At 42.2% G+C, this 19,636-nt stretch overlaps 1 protein-coding gene across 9 annotated transcripts in view; it reads left to right on the top strand.

The window, feature by feature from the left end:
* The window catches only part of Dnm3 (dynamin 3), a 478,966-nt gene that overhangs the window by 319,132 nt on the left and 140,198 nt on the right, over positions 1-19,636 (top strand). For 8 of the 9 annotated variants that reach the window (XM_063272014.1, XM_063272015.1, XM_006250141.5 and 5 more), the window contains one exon: positions 17,775-17,884. In XM_063272014.1, coding sequence (XP_063128084.1) covers positions 17,775-17,884 — 110 coding nt within the window. Of the gene's footprint in view, positions 1-17,774; positions 17,890-19,636 lie in introns of those variants that run through there. The other variant, XM_039090312.2, reaches the window with a different exon arrangement.

The raw sequence follows: 19,636 nt of genomic DNA, 5'->3' as shown, positions 1-19,636 counted from the left end.
GGGATGCCTTTTGAGTGATCACCGTGTCCCTTTGTAAAACCCACTGGCTCTCACTGAATACATGACTTACCTGCATCTCTCAGTGGCATCGTCTCTGTACCACCTGTCACGTGGCTTTCAAGTACCCATAACTTCACCTACTTTCCAACCACCTTAGTCTAAGTTACTGTCTTCTTCCCAGACTGCTTGAATAGCTTTCTGCCAGCTCTTTTATGACCTCTGGCCATTCTCCTGAGTGCTTGGATGTCAGCTCCAGTGTACGTCTCATCAACCCCACCTTTGACCTTCCCACTGCCCCCCAGCCTACTTCATCATTTTTTATCTAGGCCATCGGGGCATCCTGCGCTTGTGTTGTCTGCTCACCTTTGGGTCTGTGTTGTCTTTCACTCACACGATATTTTAATTTTAATATCACCTTAAGGTCCACAAACGGTACATTTTCTCCAACAAACGTGCTTCTTCTAGTCCGTCTGAATTTCTTAGTGTCTCATCACCAGGAGTACCCTCTCCCCGTATCACACATATCAACATCTCAAGGCCTTTTATCACCTCTTTTGAGGCTGATGGTGCCTTTCTTTGTCTTTTGAACGTACACAGGATCGCTTGCCTTCTTACTGAAGCATGCAGACAACCGTGAAAACAAAGGCTTACCCGGTTTCATTCACTAGGACCACGTCTTGCACTGCCCCTAGCAAATGGTAATCCCTCAGTGCATCTAATGAATTTTAATACATTTTACTTGAATGTGTTTTATAGACTTTGAGTCTCAGAGGAGAGCTTAATCATCAAATTCATTTCGGTATCCTAGAGTTCTATGTTAATAAAATGGAAACCACCCCGCATACGGAAGCGTAACCATAACTCTGTGTTATTTCAAAGTAAGCCAGGTCCTTTTACTCCAGAGAGGAAGAAAGGGGATTAAGCCAAAATTAATGTTTTGATGAGGAGGCAGATGGTAACGAACTGGAGGGAAACAACACCAATAACAGAAAACCTTGCCATATGTTTGCAGCAGATTCCTCGTGAAGCAACTTGGAAATTCTCTTCAGGGTACACTGCATTTCCTTTGCCTCCTCACATATATTTCAGGGCATAGATGAATTTCAGAACAAGAACTTAAAGCAATAAGGAGCCCAGCATCAGTTTAGCAAGCAGCTCTCACACTTTTCTCCCTCTTCTTGTGTGCTTGCAAGCGTTAGAACCCTTCATTTGCTCACAGTCTCCTATGGGATCCCATGATGTAAAATAATTAACAGTAAGGTTGCTTTGGATAAAGCAGGGTGGAGCCCAGGGTTCAGCCCTTCTCACTTTAGAGCTCTGTACTTTCTGGGTTGGCCTTTGAAGCACATCCAGAGAAGCTCTGGTAACTAGAAGGGCCTAGAGTTCCTCCTGTTGCGAACAGGGACAACCATTCTGGTGAAGGCAGAAGACAGACAGACATAGACCACGGAAATGGACTGCAGCATGGCCAAGACTTTTGACTTGTGACTGATTTAATGTTTTCTCCTGTTACTTCCTGCTCTTATCAGTGCTGCAGTGTGCCTCTCTCTAGAAACATCAATGCATGTGCAAAGTGGCCTCTGAATGTTTCTCGTGTTTTGGTAGAATCTTTAAACTCTTTATCTACTAATTTCTGTATTTTCTGCCACAAGCCTTTAGCACAGAGGTTTTCAACCTACCTAACACTGTGACCCTTTAGTACAGTTCCTCATGCTGTCCCGACCCCCCAACACACGCCATAAAATTATTTTGTTGCTACTTCATAACTGTAATTTTGCTACTGTTCTGAATCATAATGTATTAAATATCTGATGTGCAAGATATCTGACATGTGATTCCCCCCCCAAAAGGGGTTGTGACCCACAGATTGAAAACCACTGCTCTACCTAGCCCATCTATGAATGCTGAACTTTTCTAGAAAAATGCATTAACATAAGAGCTCGGAATGACTTAGGCTTTCTCCTTTTCTATGTCCCACACTCTCTTAACTGATCTGTCCCTCGTCTACATGCTATTTTTATGACATCCTCGGCTACAGATGCATCCTCAGCTCCTAACTCTCTCCTTGGCTTCATCTTTACTAACTTGCCGAAACAAATCCACCCAAATGCCCACAGTCTTCTGTAGACTCAGTAAACTTACTTTATTTAGAGTCTTTAAGCACATCGACATCCCTTCTAGCCACTGACCAGAGGTAGGGGAGAAAGAAGGGTAATAGGAAAAGTGCCTTATAGACCTGAAAAGTGTTCTTCGTGGAAATCCCACCCTTCGTTGTCAGGATACCATCAGTCCAGTTCAGTAGCAAACACTAAACATGAATCTGTAGCAGAGGCATGATCCAGAAGAAATTGCAAGGCTCTACAGAATCAGCTGGAACACCGTGAGAAGCTCTTTGGTGCATTTCTCTCTACTGAAGTGAAGACCAGCAAAGACCAGTGAAAAAACGAGACCAGTGAAGCCCTGCATGGTGTTGCCATACAAGAGTCACCTCTCATTGTTTCTGGGGTTCCATGTATACTCTTTCCAAACATCACATGCCCCATCAAGTGTCCACTCCAGCAAAACATCACATGCCTTCTCATGTGTCTGTTTGGCAAAACATCCTCTCACAAGACAGCTTCCAGAAGAACATCCCATGACACAGCTGAGTTTCCTAAGAAACCAGAAATTTCTACTTCTCCCTTCTCCGCCTTTGTAAGGGACGCTACCATTGAACTGAAAGCATGGAATTCCACTCTGTGGCGAGGGGAGGGGGGTGTCTTCCTTTCCAGCCCCTACCCTCACACAAGTCAATCCATTTTCTTCCACATTATCCTACAATATGATGCGCTCCTGTTGAGTCTTTCTTTTGAGCTTTCTTTAACCATGCTCCAGGAAAGATGGCGTATGAGTTATCTCTGTGATAGAACAACTACTGACAGAAACAACTTAGAGAGGAAAGATTTATTCTGCCTCAAGTTCAGGGGATATAAGTTGCTCAAGACAAGCACAATATGGTAGCAAGGACAGTTCCTGGCTGTGGCAGTAGGAATCCGGGGTGGCTTCTTTACATTGTCAACGTTTAGAAAATAGAGTTTGGGAAAGAGTGGGAAGCAAGGCCTGGCTATTGCCCAAGGTCTGCTCTCACTGGTCTACTCTCATCAGCTGAGGCCTCTCATCTTAAAGGTTCTATAACCTTCCCAAATGGAACATCCATCAGGGACCAAGTCCCTGCACGCATCTATAAGGACACTTGACATGTGAGCCATGAGAGATAGCTTTCAGTTCACATTAAATAAGTATGTGTGTAGATGTTTGTATAATACCTGTAGAAATTAGAGTTTCTTGTCATGATTTGTAATTGAAGCTTATTCTTATCTCATTGTAACATGCAGGTCACAGTGGGAAACAGGTGGCCACAAAATATTAATAAGTTCTTAAATATGCATTTTATTTGGAAGGAAATTAGTGTTATTCACTAGTCACATCGCGTGTGTTCCGTACAATGCTGGGTGCTGTGTTGTGTCTCAAAAACCTGTCGTCGTCCCTTGTCTTTCTTGGGATCTGTTTTTTAATCCCGCAACTCCGTGTTTTACCAACCCTGCTTCTTAAGGGAAGCAGGTAATTTGCAACAAAAATTAAACAAGCTTTAATTACACGTCAGCATGGATTAGCCACAGCGTCCTGGAAATGGTTTCAAGAGCTCATACTGAAAAGATCGAAATACCCTCTCGTCTATTGCCTCTTTGTTCTCAGAAAGTTATGTTTATTTGTCTTCCCTTTTTTTTGGGGGGGGGGAGGGTGGTGTTGGCTATTATCCCTGCTTTACGTATGATGAAGCCAGAGCAGGAGTAGCCTTCCTAGATGCCAGTCTGCTCAGGCACAAAAGCACAGACTCAGTTTAGTGAGGACCAAGTCTGCACTCTCTTTCCGGTCTTGCTCTGAGTGCTTAGAAACCAAAGCAATCTCCAACCACTCCCAAACCACTCCCAGTCAAGGTCAGCCGTTTGTACTGCTTTTTAATGCAAAGCCACAATGGCACACCACTCAACCCTTTTAAAAGAATTTAAAATAAGTTTTTAAAAAATACTGTTCCCTAAGTGTGAGTGACAAGCAGGTCCCCTTTGAAGCAGTGATTCTCAACCCTTTCTAAAATGCTGTTACTCTTCTTGTGGTGACCCCCCCACCATAAAATCATTTTCACTGCTACTTCATGACTATAATTTTGCTGTTATGAATTGTAATGTAAGTATCTGTGTTTTCCAGAGGTCTTGGTGACTCTTGTAAAAGGATTGTTTGACACTACCCCCAAAGAGGTGGTGTCCCATAGTTTGAAGACCATTGCTTTGAAGGAAAACATTCTCTCATTCTGATTGCAGATATGTTAGTTTTGCTCACTCTGTCGCTAGCTAAAGTGCATACGAATAGAAACAGACTTTTACATATCTGCAAACATTCAGATACTTTATACTTATTGTTAAATATCAAGAAACAAACCAAAATTACAGGTGGAATTCAAGCAAACCAGTACTGTTTAGAAACTTCAGCTGATCGATTATTAGAATCATATGAGAGATGGTGTTCTTTTAGGGAACTGAATTAGCTAACAAGGAAGATGGTATTTTATCTGCCTGGCATATGGTGTTTCTAGCTTGGCATCCCTGGTCTGGGAACCCCACCATTCTCTTGCTGCTACTGGAATGAAACCTCAATCTCTCAGGGAACTGCAACGCCACTGGAGAATAGTAGATAACCTATGTTGTGATGTCTGTCTTGTACCTTTCCTCATCTAAATAAATGAGTTTCCAGTACTCTGTCCAGTGCAAACACATGGGCTAACATTGGACAGCAGCACCGAGTCATAAAGTAGCCCCCTGACTATTTAAGGAGTACTTTTATGCAAGTTTTATACACCAAAAGAAAATTTACTCTAAATTTTCTCAAGAGTTTGCAGATTGTGGGAATCAGTGACCATAGTAGAAGAAATACTGATTTAAATGTCTTTCCTTTACTTAAGGCTTGGAAGCACATCAGAATTTCATAAGCCCAGCCTTGGACTAGGCAGCAACTCATAACATTGAACGGCTTAAGGGTGACTCAAGCCGCAGGTCTTGCTTCCTTATCTCATTATTAAAATCCTTGAACTATTCAATGCTCTTGTACACAGACGGATTAAAGAACTCAAAATTGGTGTATATAATAGTATCAGGAAATGCTAGCTATTGGCGGTTGGCTATCTAGAAGACATTAATACATGACTAGTAAACACAATTATACGTGAAGCAAAGCTCGGGGACACTAGGCCCAGGAGTACCTTGCAGCAGCATTCCCTGAAGCACCTACTACTGTTGGACAGCTACAGATGGAAGAACAACATGGCGCCCACTCAGGCTACCTCAGATCTAGGGGGTAATTCAGAGTAAACAAAGTATGAGAAGAAACCTCTGAGGACACAGAGGGAGAACTTGGAAGGTGACAACCAGCACCTATATAGTCCAGCTTCAAGGGCAGCATAAATGCAAGAGCAACTGTAGGTCTGGATAAAGGAATCAAAACTTCCTGCACTTGCATCTCTCAGACGGCATTGAGACTCCTGTGCACTGTCCTTCATGTGTGTGAGCATCCCTATCAGAAAAAGGAGACCGTTCTCTAATTACGAAATTGTTACGTTTTATGCCTTTTAAGAGCTTGTCCCCAGGTCCTTTCCTTGATCTCTTCTAGGAGTAAAGGAGAAGGATGATCATACCAGACTTAACGTTCCCACTCCCTCGGTGTGGCCGCAACCCAGTCCATAGTTCTGGAGTTCTCCCATCCCCTCCCAGAGTTATGAGGGACACTTTTAGGTGAACTCTGGTGATGACTTAACTGCGTTGAATACTTCCGGCTTGACACTGGTCATGTTCAGTTACACCTGAACTTGGAGCGGCTGACTCTCTGTCCCAGCCTCCTACTTCAGCTATCTACAAGTGTACTGTCACAAGTATGTTGAAGGATACTGTATGTCTAAGTGCCAAGATGATTTTTAAAAGTTTTTACATTTCCCTAAGGAAAGAGAAATTAACGTATGTCAGGAGTCCCTAAGTGTGCAGCGCACCCCATGGTCTTATTGCCCTCATCCCCTTCCTGAGACGTGAGTTACACGCAAGACAGTGATTGGTGAACGAAGTGACTTGGTGATTCGCACAGCTGGGTTCATTACAAAGCATGGGTCATTTCTTCTTTGCCCTGTCCGTCATGAGGGTCACCTTCCTGTGTACCTGGGTCTCAGAAGTTGAGGATAGATTAGCCCACCTGAGCATGCATGGGAGGCAAAGAGCACTGGCTCCTTCCCAGGGATATAGCTTTGGTCTTCTGCTCACACCCCTGCCTTTCTTCTGTCCTTTCCTGAGTTTCTATGTGGAGTGTGAACATGCATGTGTGTGTGTGTGTGTATGCATGCATGTGTGTATGCATGTGTGTATGCATGTGTGTATGCATGTGTGTGTGCATGTGTGTGTGCATGTGTATGTATGCATGTGTGCCTCTCTGTGTGTGCATGTGTATGCATGCATGTGTGTGTGTCTGTGTATGTGTGTGCATGTGTGTGCATGTGTGTGCATGTGTGTGTATGTGTGTGTATGTGTGTGTATGCATGTATGCATGCATGTGTGTGTGCGTGTGTGTGTGCATGTGTATGTATGCATGTGTGCCTCTCTGTGTGTGCATGTGTATGCATGCATGTGTGTGTCTGTATATGTGTGTGCATGTGTGTGCATGCATGTGTGTGTGTCTGTATATGTGTGTGCATGTGTGTGCATGTGTGTGTGTGTGTGTGTGTGTGTGGTGTGCGTGTGTTTCCTTCCCCCCACCCCCAAGCAGTAGGTAGGCAAATAGTCATCATTAGGGTTGACAGAGGAGAAGCATCCTGGTTCTTGTCCCCCTTTTCAAAGCCTGTTCTTTGTAGAGACATGCTTGACCCAGTATCAGTGCACAGCCAATCAGTTGTCTTAGAACAATCTGGCCAAGTGTCCTCTCATGTCCAGGGCTACGTCTCAGAAGGTACTTACAGGGGCTCCTCTTCCCCTGTTCATGAGTCTGGCTCCCTGGGAGAGAGAGCAATTATTCACTGCCTTGCCAGGTACAAAGGATGTGGGACTCACTCTACCTTTCCCTCTCAGAAGACATCTCTTCAAATTATGTTAATATCAGCAGACCAAAAAGTAGACAGTTAAACATAAAACAGTTCAGTTGCAGCCACAAAGCACTTAAAAAGACTTTGGCTAATTTGGTGGGATCCCTCCCCTCCCTTTTCTCCTTAGTGCTGCCCCTCACCCCTTTTCAGAGTTTCTATGCTGAAATGATAGAGGGGAGGGGGAAATGAAGCTTTGAAGTTTGTTTGCAGCTTGCTGACAAATGATGGAGGAAAATTTCAAACCATTCATCTGCGGAGCTCTGGGAATCGTCAGAAGATTTTATTTGTACTCTGCCTTCCTGACCCACATTTTCTCAGAGAAGTAGACGAAAACAATGTGCTGGATTTGTAAACAGAACACTTTTATTAAGCTGTACTTTTACAAATGTATGGTACACTCAGCCAAAATAACAATTTTATTTAATACAAGTACCCAAAGGGCTGTGCATGAAGAATGTTGCATGGTTAGTATGCACTCTGAGCTGTGACAGAGTAAGCACAATTTCAGCTCTTGGGGCCTCCTTTATATTCACATGTAATTTAGCACACAGCCACAATAGTCAACATTGAAGAATATTTGTCTTTGAGTTTTAATGCCAGGAATCTGAATCATGTCGTTTACTTTTTCTAGTCAGCCCATCACCGTTCCAAACTTAAAAGTTTCTCTTTTTAAAAAAATGTAAATTGCCTTGCCTTAGAACACAGAAAGCAATGAAAAAAAAAAAAAAATAACCGGCAAGCATTTGAAACATGCTAATTTAAAGGGCTTGCAGCTTGCAGCATATGGTGCCATGATGTCTAAAAACGACTTTCCTTCCCAGTAACTGAAAACAAATACAAAGCACTGAGCTTGGTACATAAGCCTGGCCTTAGAAAAATTAATGCACAAGGTTCACCGCTGCGCTTACAGATGTGCGAGCCGCTGGGCGTTTTCTCCTTCCCTATTCATGAGTGTTGCCTTTGGTTTCCTTGCATCGCTGGGCAAATGCTATCCCTCTCACTCATACCTTGAATTTCAAATCTTAAATCCAGTTATCATGCCAAGACTCTGAGTGGAATGTTTAGGAAATTAAAGGCCGCGTGAGCATATGGTGCACATTCGTGTTAGCCTGTGCGTCACGTAAGTTGTTGTTACTTGTGAAGGACTCGCTTTACTGTCTGTTTCTGCTAAAGCACAAAAATAGAAATTGACTAGATATTGCTAGTGTATTTTCAGAACTCTTACTTGCTAACCAGAACCTTCTCTGGTTACTTTATATGTAGAAAAAAATTATTAAGGAAATAAATTGCTCTGTGGACAACTGTAAAAGGGAAAATCATAGAGGCTAGTTTGAATTTCCAGGAAAGGGTCCCCACAGTGAAATCTGGAAGGGAGGCTCCCCCAGTTAAAAGGTGGTATGTCAGAATGGCCTGACAGACTTCTTGGAGGAAGGAGGGAGGGAGGCAGATTCTGAACCAGGAGCAAAGCTAGGTTGGGAGGTAACAGGAGCCACTGGCTTTCTTTGTCTTACCGATGGAGATATGCCATGTGCAGTGCAGTTTCATTCTAGACTCCAAGCAAATACAGGCGTGGCCCCAGTGGTCCCAACCTGATAGCCCAGACACTGGCATTTCCTAGGAGACTCCATTCATTTTTCACAGATAGTTTCTTCAGCATCAGAGAATAAATCTAAAGAAGTACACTCAGCAAACCCCTGGTTGACAGATGTTCCTTACCATTCAGAGTGTAGTTCTGATTAAAACAAGGAATTAAAATCCATATAAAAAGACAAGCAGTTTATATTATGCACTTCATACTTGCACATCTCTCTAATTGTAACTTCTTTAATGGCAATAAACACCAGATTCTGGTTTTCAACAGCATGTGAAACCAGCATCTTGGTATTCCCAATATTTTTATAACCTCCTTTTCTCCCTTTGGTACTTTGAGTGTTTTATAAGCCAGTCATTACTTCTGAGTCCTCAATCTGGGGTAAGCACTGAGCCCGCCCTGAGGGGACTGTTGGACTGCTCATGTGTTGTTCAACATGCAAGTATATGCTGGACATCTACTACATCACCACCAACAATAAGGAAATGCGCTCTCTCTCTCTCTCTCTCTCTCTCTCTCTCTCTCTCTCTATGTGCTAATGGCAGAGCAGCAAAGCTAGAGAAACAGAGAAGGGACAGATGGCAATGATAGCAACGACAGCAGGCTTCGCTCCTCCCCACATGAGTTTATGTCATACTTAAAGGAAGAACGTGCACATACATAGACTAAGTACCTGGATACTTAGAAAATAAGACAGAGGTACAAAACAATATAGTAGAGACCAAGTGCTGCTAAGAAGTCAGACTTAGAGACAAGGAATCCTGGAAGCAGCAGAGGTCTTAGCAAGTGCATTGAAGTGTCCAATCAGATAGGCAGGGTGTGCCACAGATAGCTTGAATTTGAGGGTCTGGTGAATTGTCTCTGGAGTTCTGACAGGAGCAGGTGGGGATGTATTTACATAGTCAGAGGTTAGGGCCAGCTCCATAAAGCCATTTCATGTGGAAGATCTAAAGGGAAGAGGCAAAGCAAGTTCCTAGAAGCTAAAGGACAGGGGAGGAGCTCTGCTCCCACGACCTGGAGAAATAAGACTGTCGGGCCAGCCAGACTGAGAGGGAAGTGTGCAGGAATCCAGGCAAGGCGCTTGTGAGAATATCTAAGAGTCAACATCACAGTGACAGATGATGAGTCTTCTCACGACACCAGCTCTGCTCTGGGCAGAGCGTCTCCACTTTTAAAGCAATTAATATACTGGATATCAGTGATGAAATCTTTTCCCTTTTTTTAATAGTATAGAATAGAGTTTATTCAGGGCATCAGGGCATGAGGAGGGGAGTTAAGAGGGTAGTAAGGGCAGAGAAAGGCAGAGAGAGAGAGAGAGAGAGAGAGAGAGAGAGAGAGAGAGAGAGAGAGAGAGATCACAGCCATGAGCACATGGACAGAAGGGGAGAAGGGAAATGGGGAGAAATGGGGAAAAGGAAGAGCAGGAGAGAGCAAGAGTGAAATCTCTTCCTTGATGGGATTTCACACATTAAAAAAGTATGTTTTTAAGTGAAATGAGGAAAGGACACCTATAATATTGTTAGGGAAAAAACTGTAAATCAAGTCTGAACTCAATTGGATAATGTTTGGTAAGACTCTCAAGTCAATTATGGAAATAAATTCCTACTGGAAAAAAATAGTGTCAGGGGTGTCCAACCTTTAGACGCTGCAAGAGGATGTTGTCAATTACAAGAGTGTTGGCCTACATCCCTGGCCATCCTGGGATGTATCCAGCCCATGGGCTGCAGGCTGAACATCCTTATATGCCAAGATTCAAGAAGATACAATTGGATATATTGTGCATAGGAAATGAAAACATTTCATTTGAAGACATGATTGGCTACCCTGTAAAGACCAGTCCTGGAGCTGGTGCAGTAGACAAGGTAAAGAGCTTGGATTCATTGTGACAAGCATACAATGTCCCTTTCCAAGATGCAACGAATAATGGGGGAAGGGCATGATGAACATCCACTCCTACCCATGCCTCTGTGTTAGTCAATCAAAGCCAGAAGGCTTGGGTTACTACGTCTTACCCTGATACCCAGGATAATGTCACTTACATTCTGGCTACAGTGCAACAAAAGAAAAGTAAAGCTTTGTTAGAAAAAAATATATTGATCAACATTATTACCTCTCGAGCAGTAAGCAGTTTGATGTACCATGATATCTTACCAGTTTCTAGAATTCTGGAAATTTAGTTAGTTAGTTAGTTAGTTAGTTAGTTAGTTAGTTAGTTAGGGGATTATGATTCTCTCAACTTGTATAAGTCTAGGAGCTACTGGCCTGTTTCTGGACCAAGTGCTTGATGGGACAACTATCTTATTTTTGGCCAGCATAGTACTACCACCTCTTCAGTCTCCACTCACTGCTGGTGCTTGGTAGGGCCCTGTTGTGGGACTGTTCCATTCATTACCAATGAAAGGTATGATACTTAGAGAGAACAGATACATATCAGTCTCCCAAGAAGAGAAGACAATTACCAAACTGCCTTCATCTGCTGCAAAAAGAGAAACTTTGATAAGGGGCGAGAGCTACACTTACTCTGTGAATAGAAAGATAAATATTGAGAATACCGTTACAAAGCACTGATTCAGGAAAGTGGCCCTAGTATATTCTCACCTAGGATCTATCAGAGAACTGGCATTTTTTTTAAAGAGCAGAGTCCTTGGGTCCTTTCGTTTTTTTGTATTTTTTATCAAGAGTATTTGGACTGTCATGTGCAGAAGTCATGAGACTGTGTGAATCAAATTAGATATATTGATCTAGGTTGGTTAAACTTCATGTAATAAATTATATATGCCTAAAATACTGTAAAACCAGTTAAAATCAAGCTTTGAAGTGTCAAAATGAGTACTAATATCACACCTGAGTAAGTGCATTTTAACATAATGGTGTAAGTAGACCAACCACGTTGAAACTATTTATGATATATCACCAAGAACCAAGTGTTTGTTAAGCAACATCTGAATAAGCAGGGAGTTGATAGGAGCTGAGGACAAACACAGAATAAGTCCTTGTCCTCAAGGGGCTTCAATATACCTAACGAGACAATATGAACACCAAAATTACTGACATATCTCGATAGTCTATGATGCCTGTGGGAAATGTGAGCTCTAAAGGAAGAAGCATGTAGCATTCTGTCATTGGAATTGGCTTTGTGGAGGAGATGGTACTTGGCAGGCTCTCCAGTGCCTCAAGTACACATTTCCTTTCAGAAAAGGAGGTATCGCTAGCAAATCAAAGCAATGCAAACACGAACAAGGAAATAAACACAGCCTGTCAACCTAAACTTTGGATAGATTTAGTGGTCGAAAGCCATGCCAGTCAGGCATCTGCACTTAGGCTTGATTACTTGCCTTGTGCGATTGAGAAGCATACAGGTATGATTAGGAAGGCATGCTTCTGGGTGTCTGTGAGGGTGTTCTCAGAGAGGGTTTACTAAGGAGGGAGACCCACCCTTGATATAGCCTGGATGTCAAAATGAAACAAAGGGAAAAGAAAGAGGAGATCCAGTAGTGCAGGTTTCTGCCCATGCTTTCTGGCTGTCATGCTGTGAACTGTTGCACTGTGAACTGCTCCCTGCCATGATGTGCCAGCACCCCTGAAACCATGGACCCACATAAGACTTCTCTTTGAATTATTTTTGGTCAAATGTTTTTGTCAAAGCAACATGAAGCTAAAACCACACTTATACCAGTTTTTAGAAATGGATTTTTATTTAATTCTTAAATATATGTGACTGTCAAAAATTAGGCACGTGTCTTTGTTACAACACTTTAAAATCATACACACACACACACACACACACACACACACACACACACACACACACAAAGAGAGAGAGAGAGAGAGAGAGAGAGAGAGAGAGAGAGAGAGGAATGTGTTGTGTTCGGTGCTTTGATGGGCACTGGTTAAGAATGAGAAAGAGATATTAGTCTCCGGTCAGTCTCTAGGAAGAGTTCTGTTGTTGTATTATGAATAAGAAAATCAAACTAGGGCCATTCAATTAGTTTCCAACTTATGAAACTCAGTTTGTATAAATGGCTAAGTGAATGCACACTTCCTTATACTGTGCACGATAGGAACCATTCTTCCACATACCCAATCCTCTGCCCACACTCCCTAAATCCCCTTGTAGCAAGAACTAAATGGTGCTTTGCTAGCGAGGGTCCACAACTGGGCGTTTGACAAGCCCACTGCCTCTGATTTCAAGCTCAGGGTCCACACAGTATGGCCACCCTATGATCTCTACCTCTCTTCCTTGTGGCTACTCTGGAGCTACTCATCCCTGACTTATTTGCATCTCAGGCCACTCTCTCATAGGAGGTGCCCTCCGCTGGGCCTCTCCTATGTTTCTGAGAGCTTTTGTCCAGTTACTGGGACAGAACACTAGGTCTCCTACGCTTCCCTTTCTCTTTGAACAAACCATCGCTCTCAGCCTGGATACCTCATACAAATAATACTAGTGACCCTCCTGTGCTAAGAAAAGGAAAAAAAACTAATGTTTAAGTATGAAAAGGAATGATGTCACCGACATGGCAGAAGCTTTTAAAAACATACAAGAAGTTCCTTTAAGAGTTGGCATTAAAATAGATCTCTGAAATTTTATATATGCTTTCACCTCAAAATGGCTGCCCCAAATGCCATTTAAATTAATAAGTTTTAAGTCCTTTTTACAGCAAAAGTATTCTTTATTTCATTTTTCTTTGCACAGGAAGCCCATTTGAATAATATAGTAGGTTGGATATTCTGAATTCTAAGTGAGCCTTATACTAGTTTTTTTTTAATATAATGCATTGATAAAATCTCATGTAAAATATAGTGACTCAGAATGAATGGAATAAATAATACCTTTTATAGCCACTGAAACGGGAGCGAAAAGGAGGTGACAGACGGGTTTAAGCTAATAAACTTCACGGAGTAGGACATGATGTGAACTGTAAATACCATGACTATGGTAGAAAGGAGTTGAAAGGGTAACTTAAACTGTGTAGTATTGACTAAGGTGCATTTGGTCATAATAGAATATAATAGAATAGAATATGTTGTTGTTGTTGTTGTTGTTGTTGTTATTTGTGGTCATTAACACAGAGTCTTGCTACGTCTTCCTGGTTTTCGTGGAACTCATAGTATAGCTCTGGTTAATCTCAAATTCTCAATGATACTCCAGCCTCTGCTTCCCAAATGGTGGGATTATACATACTCATAGCTAAAAATGGAGATTTTGCTAAAACAGTGAAGCAATCTTTTGATAGATTAGGATGGGGCCTAATTTAGGTGTTTAACAATGTTACATTAGTTTAGTGGACATTCCTCTATAAATAATGGAAAGCTATTGAAAGCTTTGGAGAACTAAATCCTCACCCTGGTGGCATTAAAGAAACTAAAGGGCAAAGAGACAAAGTGCTTCCAAGATGCCAGCGATCTGGGACAGCATGGAAATGGTCAAAGGAAACAGAAAGAAATGTCTCCAGCTGTGCAGTGAAAGATGAAGAAGAGAGCATCCAGAATGGCGCTGGGCTGCAGTGGTCAATTAGTTAAATCACTCTGACCCCCAGTGGGCAGCGTGTCTCCCCAATAGCTTTCTGGATTCACAAATGAACACACACACACACACACACACACACACACACACACACACACACACACACACAAGCTAATTTTGATGTGCTTTGACTAGCTCAATGGTTGGACACTTCTAAACATCCCAGTGGCTTGCAAACACTCCCATTTGGTACTCTTGAGCAAACATCTTTTAAAATCTGTATTTCATCTCTGTTACCCCAGACCCAATCAGGGATAGGGCCACTTTGCCGATTCTCATGTGCTGGAGGTAGGGTGGGTTGGGCTGGTGCTTTAAGTTTCCTCTTTCTACTTCCCATCCATGGTGATTTTCTTCCCCCTCTCTTCTCTCTTCTCTCCCTCCCTCCCCCTCTCCCCTCCCCTCCCGTCCCTTGCCCATGCAATCTAAAAGTCCTAGTCGCCTTGCCCAGGCTGTATGGCAACTTTTTTTATTATCTATCGAAGCCAACTGGGGGGCAGGGACCCTCAGTTCTGGAAGCACAGCGTTTGGGAGCCGAGATAAGACCAAGCACTAGAATCAATTCCCAACACCGAGCTTCATAAAGAATATGCGGCATGGAAGAAACAAGCAAGTCAGAAAGGGAGAGTTCATGAGTGGATGGGAGTCAGGAAGGACAGGTTGAGTGCATGGGGCTCAGTGCTGTTAATAAAACTTCATGTGAGCCACATGTCATTTGTATTTGTCTAGCAGCCACCTTCCAAAGAAAAGAAGCAGAAGAAATCATGTTTAATAACACTTTAACATATTCATATCATTTCAACTTAATATACAGATATTAATGAGATTATGAAATTTGCATTTGTCAAAAGTGCTAAAGAGATTGTTGATTAAAATTATTACCAGTGGGCTGGAGGCATGGTTCATTAGTGAAGAGCATTGGCTGCCTTTCCTGAGGACCCAGGTTTAGTTCCCAGCACCAGCAGGGTGGCTTGGTTTATGACTATAGTTCCAGGGAATCTGATGGTCTTGGCTGGTCTCCATGGCATGCATGTGATAGATAGTCATACATGAAGCCACAATACGCATACACATAAAATTTTGAAATAAGCAAGCACATAAATAGTAATTATTATTATTACTTTATACCAAATCTTTGGAATCAGTGTCTGCCTTGCACTTACACATATCCCAATTTAACTGGCTCCAGTTCAAGTAGCTTCATACGTTGGACAGTGGGTTACTAGAACTGACAGGTAACATACCAAGCCTCTTAATTAGAATGGTGCTGAGTGTCACTACATTTTAGAAATTATACTTCTACATCTCTCTCCCTCCCATAGCTTTTTATTTGAGATTCATGATTTTTGTTGCTGATTTTTGAACCACAGTCCCCAAAACACCAAGATTTTTCAGACATACCCATGACACATCATTTCATTATTTCGTGTTGCTGCTCCATTTAGTTCTGTTTAACTTACAATTTAATTACCCAAGCCAGTCAGAAGAAACTGTCTTTTTTTTTGTCAGTCTTAAACTGTGTGATTATGAAATAATCTAACACCATGTCCTCAAAACCCTGAGATAAATATGCCATTTAATTCTTCGGGAGTAAAGCTGTATTTTTCCCCCTTCCCTGTCTGCATCTGAATGTTTTCCCCCCGAGTTTAAACGCTGATGTAAACTTGCAGAATTGCCAGTCTTCCCTATATGCTGAAAAATGCAGTACAAAGTGGGCCTGCTTCTACAGAACACAAGCCAAGGACATTGTGTTCCGTCTTTACAATGAAATGCAGATTTCCTATTAAAAAGGCCAATCCATCATTTCAAAAGGTTGAATAGGATGGTGCATAAAAAAATAATAAAACATAAATAAATAAATAAACCCAGCTGCTTAAATTTAGGGCATTGAAAACCATCCAATTTAAAAAAAAATGTTCTCTGGGTCTCAAGCATTTTCATTTGATTATGTATTGGAGAGGGTTTTATTCAATCTAGTCTGGCCTCTTAGAATTCTGCCCTAAAATAGTTTGACAAATGTTTTAAGGAAGTTGGACTCTGCCCTGATTCCTCATTTACTTGAGTTATGTATTTTGCTATTTAGCATATCCATGCATTTATGAATAAATTATTAATTTTACACAGGAAATAGAGGAACAGGCTCAAAGTGCTCTGCCGATACGCGTTTTTTCCCTAGGCTTCCTCCGCTCCCAGAGTTCCTTTTATCTTTCCTTCAATGCTTTGAGGGCTTTGTTTGCCAGGTCGGCCATTTTGTTTTCTAACCAGCTTCCTCCAACTTTTGCAGCGGTTCTCTCTTCAAGGTCTTACTTTTGTGGTTGAGTACGGAGTCTTTTTTGAGGGGTGGGAGAAGGTACTGTGATGTACTCTGCTCATGTTTTTAGGAACGGAAAATGGCAAGAACACTGATATCCCCTGCAATCCAACACTGCACATGCTGTGTGCTCCTGAGCCGTGAGCCCTCAAGCAGCCCATATGCTGCATGAACAGCAGCCAAGCCCCTGGCAAACATGGGTGTGTGGGGCCCGGTTCCCATAGGCAACGGTAGATGTGTGTGTTAGAATTAGAGCTACGAGTACGCGCTCCAATGCGCTGAGGTCTAGTTCTTCCTCATACAGAGGGCTACTGTTTAACAAGTACCATGCTAAAGTGACCTACTAGTAGGTTTTTACCAGACTTCCTGAACTGAGTCTTCGCCTCTTGCCTGTTATATAGGTTGATCGGCATTTAGACATTGTCCCCGGGCCAGCCTTTAAAAGTGTTTCTAGTAACTCTTTGGCATTTGGTATGTTTTACCAATGTGGTCTAGTTATACTCGCAAACCTTACCTTTCATATTCTTTATCCATATTCTTTATAAAGAATGTTTTAAAAGAGAAGTTATGTTAATTAATATCAATCTAATCATAACAGGTTTTTCTTCTCCAGTGAGCTAAGAGCTCGCCGGAGATTTTAAGAGCTGTGTAGAAGAATCCTTTTGTGGACCTATACTTTATCTCAGACCCAAATGAAAGAAAGGTTCTCTGTGCTTTATCTCAATTTATGGGGTATTTCATACCAGGGTCCTTGTGCTTCCACACTCTCTTGCCAATGCTGGCTATCAAAACTGCTTAGGCTGCAAATAAAACGTGAAATCAAATCCATCTGGCATTTCTCATTGAATTAGGACCAGAACATTTTTGTTAAATATTAACAGATGGCTAAATTCTTAATATCAAACTAACATTTCAAAACATCTAAGGGGACCCACACGAGGGGGCAAGGATAGAGGAGCATGTGTTTTCCCCATCTGAGTCTTTCCCGTAAGCTCCCCTCCCCCACCCCACGTGTTGAGAATCACTGGACTCTCCTGTCTCACATAACTTGTATTCCTCAGGAGCTGGTGTAAAAGTAGTGGTTGACAGTATCAAGGTAATGGAATCAAGTGTTATTAAGTGATAGCTGGTTCGGATGGTGTGTTGCCATTGGTGTGGTGTTCTATTAACATCCCCTCTCTCTCTCACCTCTGTACAACAGGAGAAAGAAAAGAAGTATATGCTTCCACTGGACAACCTGAAAGTCCGGGACGTGGAGAAAGGCTTCATGTCCAGCAAGCACGTCTTCGCACTCTTCAACACAGAACAAAGGTAAGACAACAGTGCAGCAGCTTTTATGGAAACAGTTTTTCTCTCTCATTTTTGTTTTTTGTTTTTTTTTTTTTGTTTGTTTTTTGTTTTCTCTCCAGTCAGGATATCAGGTACCTCAGGCTAGCCTGGAATTCATTCTATAGCCAAGACTGGCCTTGAACTGTTGATCTGCCTGCCCCCACCTCCTGAGTGTTGGGATTGCAGGCAAGTGCCACTGCACTGGCTTTCCTCAGACTTCAGTTTATATTTTTAACAAAATACGAACAAAATTCAAAAGACAAAAACACAAGTCAGAAAAATCTTTAAATCCTGGATTTCCACTAGGCACTAGAATCTCGCCAAGTCTTTTTCTTAAAACTACATTTTACTACCTGTGGTCTTCCATACCAGGGTTTACTGTTTACAAACTTGCAAGTCCTCACTTTTGGGGGGATTGGAGGGGGGAATTGAAACAATCCCACAGAAGGTTAAAAAGGTGGAAGGTTTGTGGGTGACCATTTGTAAGTTGGAAAGCACTGTCTCCATGTTCTTTTGACTTGCTTAAGATCACACAGTGCAGACCTGGACCCAGAGGTGGAGGCTGCATCAGGACTTTGACGTACTCCCCCTTCCTTACATACTCCATTTTTCTAACCTCTCCCTCCCCTGCTGCTACAGAGTACCAAGGCTTGATTTAAGGGCCAACCACCAGCCATCACCAGGAGCTGTGGTTGTTCACTAAAGCTAATCAGTGGAACTGAACAAATGATGCATGGGAATGTGCCAAGGTCGGATAAAAGTAATGAAGGGTGTGTCTTTATTTTGCTTCAATTGGAAATGTTACAGGAAAAATCTAATTTGCGTAAATTAACGAGAAGTGAGTCATCAGGTGGCAGGGTCTAATTTTAACCCATGTTTCCAGGCTACTTTGTATCTTGATTTAGCAATGAATGAAGTTACTTGATTAGGTTCAGTGAGGAGCCCAGGGTCAATCAGACAGTTAATCAAAACAGCAAAAGGAGACTTCTTCCTACATTCCCAGTCAGTTGCTCAGAGTGACTCAGAATACAAAAATACTTGGAGAAACCACAAGAACAAACCATTTAAAGAATCAAGGGGAAAGAAAATTAAATACCACTCTACAATGAAATACTGAAATGGAATTCTCTCCCTGACCCCCCTCCCAACCCTCGTGGAGGACTTGGTGTTATTTTAAAGTCCCTTGTGCAGAAGAAAACAAAGCAGAGAAAAACAACAAAATCCAAACAGACAAACACCACTGAAAATGATAACGAATAAGACTTGTCAGAGTAGTCACGATCCTCAGGAGCACAGCTCAGTACTGTTCTGGTCTCTTCTTGGGTATCGGAGGATCTGAAAATCCCAAGGGTGTGCTCTTCGGGAATTCCGTCATACCGGAAGTCCAACCGTGGTACCGCTCCACCCACCCAGAAGGTTCAATTGTTATTAAAGGGCTTGGAACCGGGAAAAATACAACTGTAGGTATTAGAAAGTACAAGAATCACCTAAGTAAGACTATTCTAAGTTTTAGAGAGCCTAGATCGTCTATCTTCTGGACTCCTTGAATTCTAAAAAGAGCTTGATTTCTGTCACTTCCCCAGAGACCTCGGCCACGACACAGACACCCCCAACACTATATTTGCCATCATCTTTTTCCTTGAGATCTTGAGCCCTTTGATTGGTCTTTGTGCTGTCTGAGTTTGCCAGGACAGTGTCAATCATAAGCAGGTATCCCCGTTCTGTTTTTGATTC

This window comes from Rattus norvegicus, chromosome 13 (assembly GCF_036323735.1).
Source record: "Rattus norvegicus strain BN/NHsdMcwi chromosome 13, GRCr8, whole genome shotgun sequence".
Classification (NCBI taxonomy): domain Eukaryota; kingdom Metazoa; phylum Chordata; class Mammalia; order Rodentia; family Muridae; genus Rattus; species Rattus norvegicus.
The sequence above is the reverse complement of the archived record's forward strand: the minus strand, read 5'-3'. Positions and strand labels throughout refer to the sequence as shown.